The 18917-nt window shown below is 44.1% G+C and overlaps 1 protein-coding gene and 1 long non-coding RNA gene across 2 annotated transcripts in view; both read left to right on the top strand.

The window, feature by feature from the left end:
• LOC138945585 (leukocyte elastase inhibitor-like) overlaps positions 1-3528 on the top strand; it is a 32286-nt gene extending 28758 nt beyond the window's left edge. The window contains exon 4 of the mRNA XM_070317029.1: positions 1035-3528. Coding sequence (XP_070173130.1) covers positions 1035-1253 — 219 coding nt within the window. The 3' untranslated portion in view covers positions 1254-3528. The remainder of the gene's footprint in view (positions 1-1034) is intronic.
• Positions 1-18917, top strand: part of LOC138945596 (uncharacterized) — a 290703-nt gene that overhangs the window by 180421 nt on the left and 91365 nt on the right. The window lies entirely within an intron of this gene.

The raw sequence follows: 18917 nt of genomic DNA, 5'->3' as shown, positions 1-18917 counted from the left end.
ACGTGGGGACAAACTCACGCTGACAGCGGCCAACGGGAAACAAATCCAGCGCGCTACCGACTGAGCTACATCCCCGCATTGGGGGGTCTTAAAAGGGGGGTTCCACTGTTTACAGGGGAAGGAAGGTACAGTGGAACCTGCCCATTATGACCCTCGTGGTAGCTCAATTGGTAGAGTACTGGACTTGTGATCCTAAGGTCGTAGGTTCGATTCCGGGCCAGGACGGACACGGGTCAATGTAAAGTGCAGACTCAGAGACGGAAGCCACGTCCCACCCCGTGTCACCACTGTGGCTCGTAAAAGACCTCGGTCCTTCTGCCATAAGTGCAGGTGGCTGATTACACCTTAAACACACATACACCTGAGTAGCGCGCCTCTGTTGCTGCTAGCTTTCCGCTGGGAAGAAAGCGACCCAAATTTCCAAGCGATGGGACAATAAAATAATGAAAATGAACAAAAGCAAAAAAATCCCCATGTGTGCCCTGCATGTGAGAGGGGATTCTTGGCCCGGATATGGTGCAACCCCCCTTTTACGACTTCCAAAAATGTGACCAAATTAGGTCTTAAAAAGGAGGGAGTCTTAAATGGGGGTCAATTTACAGAGCTTATGAATAGAAAGTCTAAGAAAACAGGGTCTTCAAATGGAAGAAGTCTTGAATTGGGGGAGGGGGGGGGTATTAAAAGGAGGGTTCCACTGTGTTGGCCTTACCTGAGCCACCTCCGCAACCATTAGACCAAACAGACATCCAAGCAAACCATTAGTCTGTGGTCAGCTTCGAAAATGAAGGACGAACAACATAATGATCACCCAAAAGGATCGCCGACAAGCTTTACAAATTTTTTTTAATATGACTCACCTTTTGTGCGTGCATGTATATGTATGTGTGTTTTTGTGTGTGTGTGTCTGTATGTGAGTGCATACATGTGTGTAAACGATAATCTTTTCCATTGGTGAATAAATGTGTGTTTGTGTGTGAAATGTGTAAACACCACACAGAGTAAAAGACGTTTTTGTGATTTCTAATGTTGTGAAGGCGGTGGTGGAGGTCAATGAAGAAGGAACAGAGGCAGCAGCAGCGACGGCCGTCAGGATGATGAAACGAAGCCTACCCGTCTTCTACCCTTTCATCGCTGATCATCCATTCCTCTTCTTTATCCTCGATGCGCGGGCAGATGTCGTCCTGTTTTCGGGACGCCTGACAGTTCCCCCAGCAGCTTCAGAGGCTCAGAGTCAGGGAAAAGAAGAACTGTAGCGCACCCCATGACCTAGTGAAGGATATTTGGTTACTGGGTACAGTGGAACCCCCCTTGAAAGACACCCCACCCCCCATTTAAGCCTTCCTCCTTTTTATATTTAGTCAAGTTTTGACTAAATATTTTAACATCGAGGGGGAATCGAAACGAGGGTCGTGGTGTATGTGCGTGTGTGTGTGCGTGTGTGTGTGTGTGCGTGTGTGTGTGTGTCTGTGTGTCTGTGTGTGTGTGTAGAGCGATTCAGACTAAACTACTGGACCGATCTTTATGAAATTTGACATGAGAGTTCCTGGGTATGAAATCCCCGAACGTTTTTTTCATTTTTTTGATAAATGTCTTTGATGACGTCATATCCGGCTTTTCGTGAAAGTTGAGGCGGCACTGTCACGCCCTCATTTCTCAACCAAATTGGTTGAAATTTTGGTCAAGTAATCTTCGACGAAGCCCGGACTTCGGTATTGCATTTCAGCTTGGTGGCTTAAAAAGTAATTAATGACTTTGATCATTAAAAATCTGAAAATTGTAAAAAAAAATAAAAATTTATAAAACGATCCAAATTTACGTTTATCTTATTCTCCATCATTTGCTGATTCCAAAAACATATAAATATGTTATATTCGGATTAAAAACAAGCTCTGAAAATTAAATATATAAAAATTATTATCAAAATTAAATTGTCAAAATCAATTTAAAAACACTTTCATCTTATTCCTTGTCGGTTCCTCATTCCAAAAACATATAGATATGATATGTTTGGATTAAAAACACGCTCAGAAAGTTAAAACAAAGAGAGGTACAGAAAAGCGTGCTATCCTTCTTAGCGCAACTACTACCCCGCTCTTCTTGTCAATTTCACTGCCTTTGCCATGAGCGGTGGACTGACGATGCTACGAGTATACGGTCTTGCTGAAAAATGGCATTGCGTTCAGTTTCATTCTGTGAGTTCGACAGCTACTTGACTAAATATTGTATTTTCGCCTTACGCGACTTGTTATTTTTCTTCTTCTTCTGCGTTTGTCGGCTGAAACTCCCACGTACACTCGTGTTTTTGCACGAGTGGAATTTTACGTGTATGACCGTTTTTACCCCGCCATTTAGGCAGCCATACGCCGCTTTCGGAGGAAGCATGCTGGGTATTTTCGTGTTTCTATAACCCACCGAACTCTGACATGGATTACAGGATCTTTTTCGTGGGCACTTGGTCTTGTGCTTGCGTGTACACACAGGGGGTGTTCGGACACCGAGGAGAGTCTGCACACAAAATTGACTCTGAGAAATAAATCTCTCGCCGAACGTGGGGACGCACTCACGCTGACAGCGGCCAACTGGATACAAATCCAGCGCGCTACCGACTGAGCTACATCCCCGCCCTTGAAGGTCGTAAAATGGGGGTTCCACTGTACTTGAAAGTTAAAGATACCTTCCTTCCTGTGTAATCCATGTTTAGAATCGCGACAGATCCCTCCAGACTTTTACAAGAGATGAGAGCATATATATCCTTCCACTTGGTCACATCCGAAAAATCGACAGTCTGGCCGCTTTCTGTTCAAGCAATGGGAATTTGTGACACCTAGCTGCTCTAATCTGCAAAATCAATTTCCCGAGAAAATCCCACCCTGTACAGGAAGCAGCCAGACTGTTGATTTTTGGTATGTGTCTAAGTGTAGGGATGCTCCCTTTCCGTGTAAAGATATGGACAGATCTGTGGGTATTTACATTGGTTTACATGGGAACACAGGAGCTTGTATCCAATCGCCGGTCGATCATTATTTACTCCTTATTCCATATATTTACTCCTTATTCCATACAGTCTCCTTACTACTACTATTTACTACTAGTAAGTAGTAGTAAGGGTAAGCATACAGCAGTAAATAATAAGCATGCAGGAATAAATAATTATTGACCGGTGGTTGGATACAATCTCCTGTGCATGGGAAGGCAGGTAGCTTATAATGATATATATATTTATTGTGTGTCATTTTACTTGTTCAATGGGTACACCTGTGACTAGAGGACACCCTTGGGGTCTGTCAGGACCATTCCTACATTCAGGTGTCCTCTTCTGACAAGTATACTTCGTCAAGTTAATGTATAGACAACGCTAAGTGTGCTTGATCGGGAGGTGACCCCTTATCAAAGTGGCCTAGATGCCAAGTACTATCATACTTACTGGAACTGTAGTTCGTTGAATAAGAAAAGACAAGATGGATTTTATTTCAACCATGTGCATTACACTAGGAAAATTGTTTGGCTTCAGTACATTCAAAACATTAACCTTTGCCGTGCTTCCTGGGTTCACCTGTACCCAGAGACACACTAAAATCATTGTAACTCTGGAACCATTAAAGGTATCGTTTTGAAATTTTTTAGTATCTCTCACACACCTAATTTGCTCTCTGTCTGCAAATTTTTAGTGTGTACATGACAAAACATCAGAATTAATTGATTATGATAATTTACATAAACACTACCGATGGCGCGGGTTCACACATACCCATACTTTTAAAGAGTAGTAGTGATTGTAACTATCCCTCTGCCGACGGCGCGGGTTCTGCTACACCCATAATTACCAAAGCGGCGGAACAGTGTCTGTCTGCCTGTTTGTCTCCAAGAGACTGTCGGTCTCTCTGTTTGTCTGTCCGTATCTCTCTGTCTGTATGTCTGTTGTCAGTTGCTCTGTCTGTCTGTCTGTCTGTCTATCCGTCTATCTGACTGTCTGTCTCTGTCTCTCTCTCTCTCTCTCTGTCTGTCTCTCTCTCTGTCTCTCTCTCTCTCTCTTAGTCTCTCTCTCTTAGTCTCTCTTAGTCTCTCTTAGTCTCTCTCTCTGTCTCTCTTTCTTAGTCTCTCTCTCTTTCTTAGTCTCTCTCTTAGTCTCTCTCTCTTTCTTAGTCTCTCGCTCTCTCTCTTTCTTAGTCTCTCTCTTTCTTAGTCTCTCTCTCTCTTTTTTAGTCTCTCTCTCTCTCTCTTTCTTAGTCTCTCTCTCTCTCTTAGTCTCTCTCTCTTTCTTAGTCTCTCTCTCTCTCTTAGTCTCTCTCTTTCTTAGTCTCTCTCTCTCTCTTTCTTAGTCTCTCTCTCTCTCTCTTTCTTAGTCTCTCTCTCTCTCTCTTTCTTAGTCTCTCTCTCTCTCTTTCTTAGTCTCTCTCTCTCTTTCTTAGTCTCTCTCTCTCTTTCTTAGTCTCTCTCTCTCTTTTTTAGTCTCTCTCTCTCTCTTTCTTAGTCTCTCTCTCTTTCTTAGTCTCTCTTTCTCTCTCTTAGTCTCTCTCTCTCTCTCTTTCTAAGTCTCTCTCTCTCTTTTTTAGTCTCTCTCTCTCTCTTTCTTAGTCTCTCTCTCTCTTTCTTAGTCTCTCTCTCTCTCTCTCTTAGTCTCTCTCTCTTTCTTAGTCTCTCTCTCTCTCTCTTTCTTAGTCTCTCTTTCTTAGTCTCTCTTTCTCTCTCTTAGTCTCTCTCTCTCTCTTTCTTAGTCTATCTCTCTCTTTTTTAGTCTCTCTCTCTCTTTCTTAGTCTCTCTCTCTCTCTCTCTTTCTAGTCTCTCTCTCTCTCTTTCTTAGTCTCTCTCTCTCTCTCTTTCTTAGTCTCTCTCTCTCTCTCTTTCTTAGTCTCTCTCTCTCTCTTTCTTTGTCTCTCTCTCTCTCTTTCTTAGTCTCTCTCTCTTTCTTAGTCTCCCTCTCTCTCTTTCTTAGTCTCTTTCTCTCTCTTTCTTAGTCTCTTTCTCTCTCTTTCTTAGTCTCTCTCTCTCTCTCTTTCTTAGTCTCTCTCTCTCTCTTTCTTAGTCTCTCTCTCTCTTTCTTAGTCTCTCTCTCTTTATTTGTCTCTCTCTCTCTCTTTATTTGTCTCTCTCTCTATCTTTCTTAGTCTCTCTCTCTCTCTCTTTCTTAGTATCTCTCTCTCTCTCTCTTTCTTAGTCTCTCTCTCTCTCTTTCTTAGTCTCTCTCTCTTTCTTAGTCTCTCTCTCTCTCTTTCTTAGTCTCTCTCTCTTTATTTGTCTCTCTCTCTCTCTCTTTATTTGTCTCTCTCTCTATCTTTCTTAGTCTCCCTCTCTCTCTTTCTTAGTATCTCTCTCTCTCTATCTTTCTTAGTCTCTCTCTCTCTCTCTTTCTTAGTCTCTCTCTCTTTCTTAGTCTCTCTTTCTCTCTCTTAGTCTCTCTCTCTCTTTCTTTGTCTCTCTCTCTCTCTCTTTGTCTCTCTCTCTTTCTTAGTCTCCCTCTCTCTCTCTTTTTCTTAGTCTCCCTCTCTCTCTTTCTTAGTTTCTCTCTCTCTTTCTTAGTCTCTCACTCTCTTTCTTAGACTCTCTCTCTCTCTCTCTCTCTCTCTCTTTCTTAGTCTCTCTCTCTCTCTCTCTTTCTTAGTCTCTCTCTCTTTCTTAGTCTCTCTCTCTCTCTCTCTTTCTTAGTCTCCCTCTCTCTCTTTCTTAGTCTCTCTCTCTCTCTTAGTCTCTCACTCTCTTTCTTAGACTCTCTCTCTCTTTCTTAGTCTCTCTCTCTCTCTCTCTCTTTCTTAGTCTCTCTCTCTCTCTTTCTTAGTCTCTCTCTCTCTCTCTCTTTCTTAGTCTCTCTCTCTCTCTTTCTTAGTCTCTCTCTCTCTCTCTCTCTCTCTTTCTTAGTCTCTCAGTCTCTCTCAGTCTCTCCCTCCCCCTCTCCCTCTCCCTCCCCCTCTCCCTCCCCCTCTCCCTCCCCTGCAAGAGGTCGGTGAAGGGAGAAACTCGATGCAACCACTGAAGTAGCGCTGTGGGTTTCCCTGAACCCACCCCGTCGTTAGAGAAATAAACGGTAAAAACCCTCTTTCAAATGTATGGGTTCAGACAAACCCGCATCGTCGTTAGAGGAATAAACGGTAAAAACCCTCTTTCAAATGTATGGGTTCAGACAAACCCGCATTGTCGGGAGTGTGTAGTCAAAAGCGGCATCCGGCAAAGGTTAAACAAAACAAGAAAGGTGAGTTAATGGAACGTTTGATTTTAGATAAAACACAACATTCATGAGAACGTCGACGTGATGGTAGTGCAGGGGGACAGACATAATAAATAATTACAGGTAAATGAAAGAACTTATCTGAGTTCACTGAGATTTTACAACACGTTTTGTTACCACATGCAGTTAAAATTAAGTCAGCTGGTGCTGATTAGATGCTGATGTTGTGTTATTTCTTCTGTGATGATTGGAAATGTATATTTACCAGTGGTTTTTTATATGTGGGTGATCATGATCATGTGTCAGTTTACTCACACTGATTAAACAATTGAATTAGTTACAGTCTTCTCCGGGTTGTGACAGGTACAGTGGAACCCCTCTTTTAAGACCTCCTAAAATCTGCGAAAATGAGGTCTGAAAAAGGAGGGAGTCTTAAAAGGGGGGTAATTTTACACAGGTTAAGAACAGAAAGTCTAAAAAAAACCAAGGTCTGAAAAAGGAGGGAGTCTTAAAATGGGGTAATTTTACACAGGTTAAGAACAGAAAGTCTAAAAAAAAACAAGGTCTGAAAAAGGAGGGAGTCTTAAAATGGGGTAATTTTACACAGGTTAAGAACAGAAAGTCTAAACAAGTCGCGTAAGGCGAAAATACAATATTTAGTCAAGTAGCTGCCATTTTTCAGCAAGACCGTATACTCGTAGCATCGTCAGTCCACCGCTCATGGCAAAGGCAGTGAAATTGACAAGAAGAGCGGGGTAGTAGTTGCGCTTAGAAGGATAGCACGCTTTTCTGTACCTCTCTTTGTTTTAACTTTCTGAGCGTGTTTGTAATCCAAACATATCATATCTATAATGTTTTTGGAATCGGGAACCGACAAGGAATAAGATGAAAGTGTTTTTAAATTGATTTGGACAATTTAATTTTGATAATAATTTTTATATATTTAATTTTCAGAGCTTGTTTTTAATCCGAATATAACATATTTATATGTTTTTGGAATCAGCAAATGATGGAGAATAAGATAAACGTAAATTTGGATCGTTTTATAAATTTTTATTTTTTTTTACAATTTTCAGATTTTTAATGACCAAAGTCATTAATTATTTTTTAAGCAACCAAGCTGAAATGCAATACCGAACCCTGGGCTTCGTCGAAGATTACTTGACCAAAATTTGAACCAATTTGGTTGAAAAATGAGGGCGTGACAGTGCCGCCTCAACTTTCACGAAAAGCCGGATATGACGTCATCAAAGACATTTATCAAAAAAATGAAAAAAACGTTCGGGGATTTCATACCCAGGAACTCTCATGTAAAATTTCATAAAGATCGGTCCAGTAGTTTAGTCTGAATCGCTCTACACACACACACACACACACACACACACACGCACATACACCATACCCTCGTTTCGATTCCCCCTCGATGTTAAAATATTTAGTCAAAACTTGACTAAATATAAAAAAACCAAGGTCTGAAAAAGGAGGGAGTCTTAAAATGGGGGTAATTTTACAGAGGTTAAGAACAGAAAGTCTAAAAAAAAACCAAGGTCTGAAAAAGGAGGGAGTCTTAAAATGGGGGTAATTTTACAGAGGTTAAGAACAGAAAGTCTATAAAAAACAAGGTCTGAAAAAGGAGGGAGTCTTAAAATGGGGGTAATTTTACAGAGGTTAAGAACAGAAAGTCTAAAAAAAAACAAGGTCTGAAAAAGGAGGGAGTCTTAAAATGGGGGTAATTTTACAGAGGTTAAGAACAGAAAGTCTAAAAAAAAACCAAGGTCTGAAAAAGGAGGGAGTCTTAAAATGGGGGTAATTTTACAGAGGTTAAGAACAGAAAGTCTAAAAAAAAACAAGGTCTGAAAAAGGAGGGAGTCTTAAAGTGGGGGTAAATTTACAGTGGTCATGAACAGAGTCTGAGAAAACAAGGCCTTAAAAGGGGAGGAGTCTTAAATTGGGGGGTCTTAAAAGGGGGGCGTCACTCTACCCATAAACTGCATGTGTAATTCTGATTGTGAATGGAGAGAATTTGTCTTCAAATTATGCAGTTTGTTTGGAAACGATCATTCACATTAGAATAATGAAATGTTAACTTCTGTAATATTAAAGGAGAAATATATTTTGTTTATTCAATGTCATATTATCAGAGCATAATAAAAACTGTGCAGGCAGCTTGCTCGGGAGACTTAGCGCATAAATGTACATGCTATGTACTTGCTAACATATCACTTTTGGGCTCGTCTGAGCAATCAATTCAATTCATTCTGTACCTTTTGTTTCAAAATTTAGATATGTGATTTGTTTGAGAGTGGGGGATAGACATCTTTCTTTCTATACTCAAAACACAAAAGATGTGGAATGTTTCAGTTGACCAAAATCCCCCAACAAACAAATGCACTGAACGTTAGGCTTGATGTCTTAGTTAGTATAATTTTATGGGGGGGGGGGGGGGGGGGGGGGGGGGTTTGAGGGAGATGATGGTGAGATGGATTTTGTCTTAAATGGGGGAGTATAAGGGGATTCCACTGTTTAAATGTTTAGAAACGTTTTTGTATTTTATAGGTTTAGAAACTTTTTTTGCATTTTTTGTGTATTTTCTTTTTTGAGAATATTGAAACATATGTCTGTGTCTGCATCATGCCTGAAGTAATTTGTTGTAATGGACTCAATGATTAACGCAAAGAGGCCATATCAGTGTCTTAATACTTCATGGATGTGATGTGCTCACAATTTTGAAATGTTTAACAAATCCAATTTTAAAGGCTTCTTACCAATTGTTTGTCTTTATGGAATGCACAAGTTTGTATGAATCTATCTGTGTCACACACACACACACACATTACAAACTCTGCTGCACACACACACGCGCAACTCTCTCTCCCTCTCTCAGGTGCAAACCATCACAGATGACCAACAGATTCCGAACATTGCAAAATTCAAATTTTATTTTCAATATCAACTTAGAAAATTATTCAGAAACCATGAAGACGGCAAAACAAGCTATGTGATACATGTATAAACAATTAACGGGCATCCAAGCCTCACAAATCAGAAAAAATGATTACAATTAACAAGACTGAGGCAGACGAGAGCAACAAGTGTTTATTTCAACACTATACCTGAAAGTATTGTACAGCAAGTGTCTTTGTGTAACGCTACACAATATAATCAACATGTCACATTCAACTTTCACCGGGAAGCCAACATATCACCATTACTCTTTCTGCTTGTCCTTGTTTGTTTGTTTATTTGTTTGTTTATTTGTTGCTTAACGTCCAGCCGACTACGCAGAGCCATATCAGGACGAGGAAGGGGGGAATGGAGGGGGGCCACTTGTCAAGCGATTCCTGTTTACAAATGCACTAACCCATTACTTGTGTCCCAGCAGGCTTTAGTAAAACTAAATTAATACCTACTGGAAGATTACCAGTTTCCAGTATGTTAAAATAGGCTTAACCTATCTACTGCTGGACTTACATCAGAACACTAACAGATTAAACTATACATGAATCGCGAGACAAGCGGCAAGAGAAGAGATTTTTGGAGAAAATACAGGTGAATGAGCAAGAAGGCAGAAAAAAGAAAAGAATTCATGAAGAAAAAGAGAGCATGACAGGAAAGAGGAACCAAAAATCTACCTAACAGCAAACTAGAAAGCTCCTGCGGTTCCAAAAACAGGAGGGGCCTTTAATTTCATAACCGCAGTGCCCCACTGCGGGATCTGCTTGTCCTGTCAATTTAAAAAAAATGTTCTTTGCTTTTACGCCTGTACAAAGTTAATTGACAGGGCGCTGAAAATAACTCCTAATGAATAAGCGCAATGTTTTTTATGTACATATAGCACAATAAACAAGTCGCGTAAGGCGAAAATACAACATTTAGTCAAGCTCAGTCGAACTCACAGAATGAAACTGAACGCATTGCATTTTTTCCGCAAGACCGTACACTCGTAGCATCGTCTGTCCACCGCTCGTGGCAAAGGCAGTGAAATTAACAATCCAGAAAAGCGCGGTAGCGGTTGCGCTGAGGATAGCACGCTTTTATATACATATATCTCTATTCTTTTTAATTTTCTGAACGTGTTTTTAATCCAAACATATCATATTTATATGTTTTTGGAATCAGGAACAGACGAGGAATAAGATGAAATTTGTTTTTAAATCAATTTCAGAAATTAAATTTTAATCATAATTTTTCGATTTTTAATTTTCAGAGCTTGTTTTTAATCCGAATATAACATATTTATATGTTTTTGGAATCAGAAAATGATGAAGAATAAGATAAACGTAATTTTGGATCGTTTTATAAAAAAATAATTTTAATTACAATTTTAAGATTTTTAATGACCAAAGTCATTACTTAATTTTTAAGCCTCCAAGCTGAAATGCAATACCAAAGTCCGGCCTTCGTCGAAGATTGCTTGACCAAAATTTCAATGAATTTTATTGAAAAATGAGGGTGTGACAGTGCCGCCTCAACTTTTACAAAATGCCGGATATGACGTCATCAAAGACATTTATCAAAAAAATGAAAAAAACGTTTGGGGATATTTCATAAAGATCGGTCCAGTAGTTTACTCTGAATCGCTATACACACACACACACACACACATACACCACGACCCTCGTCTCGATTCCCCCTCTATGTTAAAAAATGTAGTCAAAACTTGACTAAATGTAAAAATAAAAAAAAGAGGATAAATAATAATTGTGCCAACGGCTCATGAATTCGTTTCAATTGAAAGAAATGTTGACAACAAAGGTTGTTCTTCAAATCTCACAAAGACTGGAATCGGAAACCCTGCATCAAATAACAACCTCTCTAAAGGCATCCATTCTTCACAATGTGGATAAGCACAATTCTTCACACATTGGATTGGATTGGATTGGATAAGATTTACAGTCCAGTGAGGTTACCCTCATGGAAATTCGGGCTGCTTTCTCCCCGGGGAAAGCGAGTTGCCATACATACGGCGCTACCCATATTTTTTTCTTTTTTTTTTCTTCCTGCATGCGTGTATTCATGTTTCCTGAGACTTAATGCCGTGTGAGATGGAATTTTTTTACTTTATTCCAAGTCCCACGGGTATTTGATGGACATTTTTATCTATGCCTATACGATTTTGCCAGGAAAGACCCTTTTGTCAATCGTGGGATCTTTAACGTGCACACCCCAATGTAGTGTACACGAAGGGACCTCGGTTTTTCGTCTCATCCGAAAGACTAGCACTTGAACCCACCACCTAGGTTAGGAAAGGGGGGAGAAAATTGCGGCCTGACCCAGGCCTGAACACGCAACCTCTCGCTTCCGAGCGCAAGTGCGTTACCACTCGGCCACCCATCACTTTACAACTGGCTGTGAACGAGAACAAGTGAAATCGTGCATATAGGCAAATGAAAAAGTAATACAGACGAACCTGTCCACAGCGACCAACCAAGGGACCTTCAGACCTGTTTACCCCCAAACCTTGACAAGAGTAATGGTCAAGTAAAAAAATAGTCTTCTTCTTCTTCTTCTGCGTTCGTGGGCTGAAACTCCCATGTGCACTCGTGGTTTGCACGAGTGGAATTTTACGTGTATGACTGTTTTTACCCCACCGTTTAGGCAGCCATACGCCGCTTTCGGAGGAAGCATGCTGGGTATTTTCGTGTTTCTATAACCCACCGAACTCTGACATGGATCTTTTTCGTGCGCACTTGGTCTTGTGCTTGCGTGTACACACGGGGGTGTTCGGACACCGAGGAGAGTCTGCACACAAAGTTGACTCTGAGAAATAAATCTCTCGCCGAACGTGGGGACGAACTCACGCTGACAGCGGCCAACTGGATACAAATACAGCGCGCTACCGACTGAGCTACATCCCCGCCCTAAAAAAATAGTAATCTGATGACCAAAATAGTAATCTGATGACCAAAATAGTAACCCAGTGGTTACAAACAACATTAGTAACACCAACCTTAGTTGAAGCACATTTGAAAATCGTAGTCTGAACTCAAATGGAGTATTTACCCCCCCAAATCCTAACAAAATAGTAATAAATTACTCCAAAATAGTAAGGGTAAACAGGTCTGGACCTTCCAAAACTGAAAAGTGGTCTTTATAGACGTGAGGTTGTTATGGAAAGGTGAATCGTACTCCCTGGGCTGGGGTCCTGATTTGGCCTATATGGCCCGCTGGACCCAAAAAGCAACAACTAACTAACTAACTAACTCCTCTGGGATCCTTTGGGGCGGCCTTAGTGGGCAGGTGGTTGTTATCGAGAAAGCGGTCGCCAGGGCAGGTTCTACTGTATTACTTTCACAACTTCAGTTCTCTTGTCTCACAAGAGACCTGACACCGGACTTCCAGAATCTAGAAAATCCAGAAAATCATGCAGGTTTTTTTCTTGTTTTTTCGGGGTTTTTTCCCAAAAAGAAATAGCATTTCAACATTTCTGTAGAGCTGCAATTACCTGACTGCAATGGGCTTTCTCTGCTTGCAATTTTTCCTGAAGTGTTTTGTTCGAGTGCCAGACAGTCTTTGACAAGCTGTAACAATGCCAGTAACAGAAAATCTGTGATGTAGACGATGACAGGACAACAGTGGAAGAAGAACGCAAAGTATCAGCTATTGTTACGCATTTAGCTACGCAATTCTCCCGCTAGCCTTTTTCTGGCAAATGTTGAAATGCAATGCAATAGGGATGTCTCAACAAGCGCCAGAGTTCCTTTTATCTTGTGTCGTTTACGTCCAGGAATCATACTGGATTATGTAAGAAAAATTGTGATCAAGTATTTGTTTCCACTTTGGTTGGTTCCACATGCAAGAAGCCGAGCAGCCTTGAGCGGACAAGAAAGAGAGGTGATTCGCAACTCACCACTCTGCTGAGCAGAGGAAAGGGGGGGAACGCATAGGCCTGAAGGCCTACCCAAGAGAACTCCATTGCGTTGCTTTTCCAAGCCTCCGTGTCCGGAAACGAGGACACGAAAATCGGAAGCCTCCTGAAGAACCTCGTTGCGAATAGATCGATCATAGGCTTTTCCACCTGAGTCCACAGGCGCTGGAGAGCCCCATGAGTGATGGTCCACTCTGTGTGCAACACCTGAGAGGACCTGCTGAGCGAGTCCGCCAGTGCATTGAGCCTGCCCGGGAGATATTTCGCTGAGACTATGATCTGGTTCGTGTGGCACCAGACCAGAATCTCGCAGGCTCTGTCTGACAGGGAAAAGAACCGAGCTCCTCCCTGTTTGTTGACATAGGCAGCCACAGTGGTATTGTCGGTATGCAACCTGACATGCCTGCCCACCACCAGAGGTTGAGAGGCACGCAGACTGAGGGCTACTGCCTCTAACTCCAGCCGATTGATATGCCAAAGGAGCTGAGACTGAGGCCATCGACCCGAGGCCGTCTGACCGCCGATGTGACCTCCCCATTCGGCCATAGACGCATCTGTAAAGAGGTCTAAGTCCGGAGGGGGCAGAGCAATGGGAACCCCCTGAGAGATCCAATCCAGATCCAGCCTCCAACACGTCGTGTGACTGAGCCATCCCTGAACGGGGACACTCTTGTCCCAGTCCTGAGAGGTCGGATCCCAAAGAGACCTGAGAGCAGCCTGAAACGGTCTCTTGTACACTCTTCCTAAGGGAACCAACGTTGCCATCGATTCCATCTGACCTAGAATCGAGGCAAGCACCCTCACAGAAGCCTGCTGTCCGCTCGAGACAGCCGAGATAAGAGCGTGAAGTCTCTGAATTCTCTCCTGCGTCGGACGAACCGTCCAAGAGACGGTGTCGAACGCCATACCAAGGTACACAAACCTCTGAGAAGGAGTTAACTCGGACTTTGCTCGATTCACAGAGAATCCCAGGTCTAAAGCCCGGTCCAACACAAGTTGTGTGTGCAAGAGGCACACTGATTGACTCTGGTTCAAGATCAACCAGTCGTCGAGGTACGTCCTCAACCGTATTCCTCTCTGCCTTTGTTTGTTTGTTTATTTGTTGCTTAACGTCCAGCCGACTACGCAGAGCCATATCAGGACGAGGAAGGGGGGGATGAAGGGGGCCACTTGTCAAGCGATTCCTGTTTACAAATGCACTAACCCATTACTTGTGTCCCAGCAGGCTTTAGTAAAACTAAATTAATACCTACTGGAAGATTACCAGTTTCCAGTGTGTTAAAATAGGCTTAACCTATCTACTGCTGGACTTACATCAGAACACTAACAGATTAAACTATACATGAATCGCGAGACAAGCGGCAAGAGAAGAGATTTTTGGAAAAAATACAGGTGAATGAGCAAGAAGGCAGAAAAAGGAAAAGAATTCATGAAGAAAAAGAGAGCATGACAGGAAAGAGGAACCAAAAATCTACCTAACATCAAACTAGAAAGCTCCTGCGGTTCCAAAAACAGGAGGGGCCTTTAATTTCATAACCGCAGTGCCCCACTGCGGGATCCTCTCTGCCTGATCAGCGCGGCCAACTGCCTGATCACCATTGTGAACACCCACGGTGCCAGGGAAAGACCAAAGGGCAGAGCCCTGAACTGAAAGATCCGATGACCCCAGCGGAAACGGAGCCACTTCCTGTCTGCTTGATGCATAAGGATGTGAAAGTAAGCGTCCGTTAAGTCCACCGAGGTCACCCAATCTCCCCGCCGAAGAGCCTCCCTGACCGAAGCCGGGGTCTCCATACGAAACTTGATCTTTCGAAGAAACTTGTTCAGCAACGAAAGATCGAGCACAGGTCTCCAGCGGCCTGAAGCCTTGGCAGACCTGTTTACCCTAAACCCGAGGCAAGAGTACTTTCCCAAAAAGTTGTGTATTTTCCAAAAAGTTGGTGTACTTTGCAAGCTCGGGAAAATGTACGCGTGGGTGCAAACGTGTTTGTGTAAGAATAGCATGTCTTGTGAACACCTTCAGAATTTAACTCCTTCCAATACAACAGGGATAAAACAATTTTATTTACCTGTCAGTTTATAGCATTATAACCAGTGTCTTCCAAACAGATTGATAATGAAAAGATGAAGTTCGTGAAATAACATCTGCGGTTGACAGTGGCAAGTTCAGTTTTACAATCATCTCAGAAAACATTGCTTCAGCACGGACTACAGCCTTTTCTTCTGGCAGGATTTGCTTTGCGGGAATGAACTTCATAATTTCTTGGCAGCTTTCAGCGGATTTCTTTGCAGCAACCCTGTCCAGGTGAGTTTTGGAACTGCAGTGTCCTTCGATGTCATATTTCCCAGCATGGGCAACGGAGAAATCTGATTTACAATACTTGCAGTGTGCATGACTTTTTCCCATAGTTGACTCCACAATGCCTGGCTCTTTCTTATATTTCTCCAAGAAAATCTGCTGCTTCTGCTGTTTAGACTTGGTACAGTCATCCGAAACTGGCACATTTTACCGCTTCATTTTGCCACAATTGTCCAGACGATCGCACGTGCCAACAACTGAACAAGGTTTCCACAGCTGAAGACTCGCTGTCATGGTTATCTCCCTTCGACCGAAACCGGTATCAGTTGTACCATCCCGTAATCAGAACACCAACACCGGAAAACGTATTCTAGACTTTTTCTTATGCGTATTTTGTGCGTGTGTCGCGTATTTGCGTACCGATAATAATTTGGCGTACAAAATACGCCCAAATCGTACTGGTAAACAGGTCTGCCTTGGGCACTACGAACAACCGTCCGTAGAACCCGGGAGAGGCAAGATCCACAATCTCCTCTATAGCCTCCTTGGCCAAAAGAGAACTGATCTCTGTCTCTATGACAGCCCTGGCCTCTTGACTGGCCGGAAAACGAAAGGGAGGAGGAACCCTGGTCAAGGGAGCCTTTTCCTCCTCCCACAACGGCCGGAATCGCGATCGCACCACCCGCAATATCCACTGGCTGTGCACTAATGCCTGCCATGCAGATATAGCCCTGGAGGGGCCCCCTGCCACCACAAGAGTGGGGGGAACAGGGGTGATGTGATCGGGAGTGCCTCATTGGGGGGAGGGCTTTCGTGCCTCCCCCCCCCCCCCTTCCCTTTCCGAACGAAGGTTTCTTTTGATAAGGAGCACCCTTAAACGGTGTCGCCTTATCCCCTTGTTCTTTAGGGCGAGAGGAGCTGTGCTGCTTCATGTTCCTGTAAGGCTGAGAAGACTGAGATTTCTTTGGGATTTTAAACGAAAGCCCCACAAGATGCCTGTCTTTAGCCTCCTGAACTTCCTGCTGCCTTGCGTCCAGGGCCACTCTTCCCAGAAGAGAGCCCTCAACGAACGGAGAGGAACTAAGCGAGTCCACAGTGGACTGGTGTGAAAAGCCTGCTTGAGAGAGAAGCAGATCACGCCGTGAAAAAACAGCATGAACATACAGCTTTGCTGACATGCTCATCCTCTCAGAATTCACTATCCCTAAAGCAGCAAGCAATGTGGAGATGTCACTGGCTGAGGCGTCCTCCCTAAGCCTAAAAGGCTCCAAAGAGGATGCAACCGCTCGTGTGAGAGCCCGAAGCAAAGTCTCAGCCATTGAAGCCAACTCAAGATCAAGCCTCCCCATCTCCTCAAGTGAGGAGAGAGAAGCATCAGAGAACGAAACTCCCTCCTTAGCAGAAGGCTGTTTTGGCAACAAAGCAAGCAACTCATGCGGAATCGGCAAAACCGCCCTTGGCAAAGCAAAAGTCTGAACAAAGTTCCTAGACTTCACACTCCAGTCCAACTTTTTCTGCACTAATGGAGAAAAAGCAGTGGCCTGTGTGTTTGAAGCCAGCCATGGGCTAGCAGGAGGAGGTGCTGGACCATGCGCATGTAACAAAGGAAAAGGAGTAGGCAAAAGACCGCTCCCCTGAGGAGCCGGTCGAGCCAACAGTTGCGACATGTGGTAAGCCACAGCAGGAGATTCCACAAAACGAAACAATTGTGATTCCTCTCTCGCCGGCCGAAAATCTTCCACAGCAGAGGGGGGGAAAGAGACACCTTGGCCTGAATCCACCACCCCCTCCGGAAAATAAACAGCTGCCACTGAAGCCGCCCTTTTCATGGCTTGTCTAAACCCAACAGGCAAGACTACAAACTCCTCTTCTTCCACAGAAGAATCAGAGTCCCCACCATCCAATGTGTCATCACACAAAGGAGGGGAGACAGGAGAATCAAAAGCGTGCCCAGATCCCACGTGCCAACCACTGCCACTCGCTTGACCCACAGGGGAAGAAGAATAGACAGCAGGCACAGCGCCCTGCCGAAAAGGAGGGAGAGGGGGGCCGCTGAACAAAGCCGCGCCAGGCCCATTGTTCGCCGACTGCTGTGCGGGCGCTTGGCCCCAGCCGACAAAACCAGTCTGGCCAGCGTGAGCTATCCCGCACCCCGCATGAGGGGGAAGTTGGCTCGTCGCTGCAGCAAATGACCCCTGAGAGGGGAAGACTGGGTGTGAGGCGAGACCGTAAAAGGACGCCCCCACCCATCAACTTGCTGTAGTCCTGTAGCCCCACCACCCCCCCCCCCCCCACCCCGACTGGGGAGAGGGGCGGCTGCTAGCCGAGGACAATAGCGGTACCAACTGCGACGTCAGTCCACCAGCGGCCACCCGATCCTGCCCCCAATGAGGCAGAGTGGGACCAAGCCCAGGCTGTGACTTACCATGCCCCCCCCCCTCTCCCTCTCCCAAAAGGTGAGAGGGCTGACTTCCCAACCCAGCCGAGCTGAAAGCAAGGTGAGCGGGAAGAGACAGAGAGGGAGCAGACCCCCTCCCCTTGCGGAGAGAGTGTTCGAGCGCAACCGCCGCACTACCAGAGGCAGAGAGGGTTGACCCGAACTGGTCAGGTGCACTATGCCAGTGCGAAGAGGGAATGGCCGCGCGGCCACCCCCCCCATCAGTCGAAGTCACAGACGACGACGACCCCAGCCGAGCTAGGGAGGAAGGATCCCCTACCGCCGGTGGCAGAGGAGGGACCCCCGAACGGGACGCGAACTGCTGCGAAATAAATTCAAACAATTCAGTCTTTAATGAGCCTAAGGCTGAAGGCCCCGGCTGATTATCCCCAACAGGGGAAGCGAGCTGTGAAAGGACTGACCCGGCCCTCCCTAGGAGGGATAGGAACATCAAAAGAAGTGCTATTTGACGGATCTTCAACCCGCATGATAGGCAAATCAACGTTCTTAGTCTTACTCATATAGCTTTAGTTTTCTTAACCGGGCTAAGAGCCTTGTCTCCTTCCAGTCTCGCACCAAGTTTAGCTTTGTTGTCGGCCATTTTAAGACCGGCGAAAACAGTCACACAGAACAAAACACTTCTGCGTGGATGTCAAAACACAAAGCTATCAACCAAATAAAAACCAAGATCTCACCAAAAGGTAGAAGGACAGGTAGACCCACAAGACAACCGCTAGTCTCACGGACGAGCCGGCATGTGAAGGCCAAAAGCGAGTGACGAAATTCGACACGTCCACCGTGTATATTATATTATCGAGAATGATTATTCCGGATGCTGGCGCTCACGGGGCGCGCAGGGTGTTATGGGTAACTGAGCAAGGTCAGCCCATAGCTACGGCTATGGCGTTTTGTTTTGCTTGGTTACCACCCTTCTAGGGCAGGTAATTTGAGTGTTTTTTTCGACATCTAGCATGTGAGACTGAAGTCAATGCATTTATGAGAATTGGAGTAAGAATATGTAATTTAATATTAAATTAAAAGAGAAAATAGTTCATACCTTAGGGTAAAGTCCAGACAGACTCAGATCAGCTTGGTCGCAGTCAGGGTTTGGACATGGGATTATGCACTTATGCGCTCTTTTAGGCAGCCACA

This window comes from Littorina saxatilis, linkage group LG13, assembly GCF_037325665.1.
Source record: "Littorina saxatilis isolate snail1 linkage group LG13, US_GU_Lsax_2.0, whole genome shotgun sequence".
In the NCBI taxonomy this organism is placed as follows: Eukaryota; Metazoa; Mollusca; class Gastropoda; order Littorinimorpha; family Littorinidae; genus Littorina; species Littorina saxatilis.
Note: the sequence above shows the minus strand (reverse complement) of the source record. Positions and strands in the feature narration are given on the sequence as shown.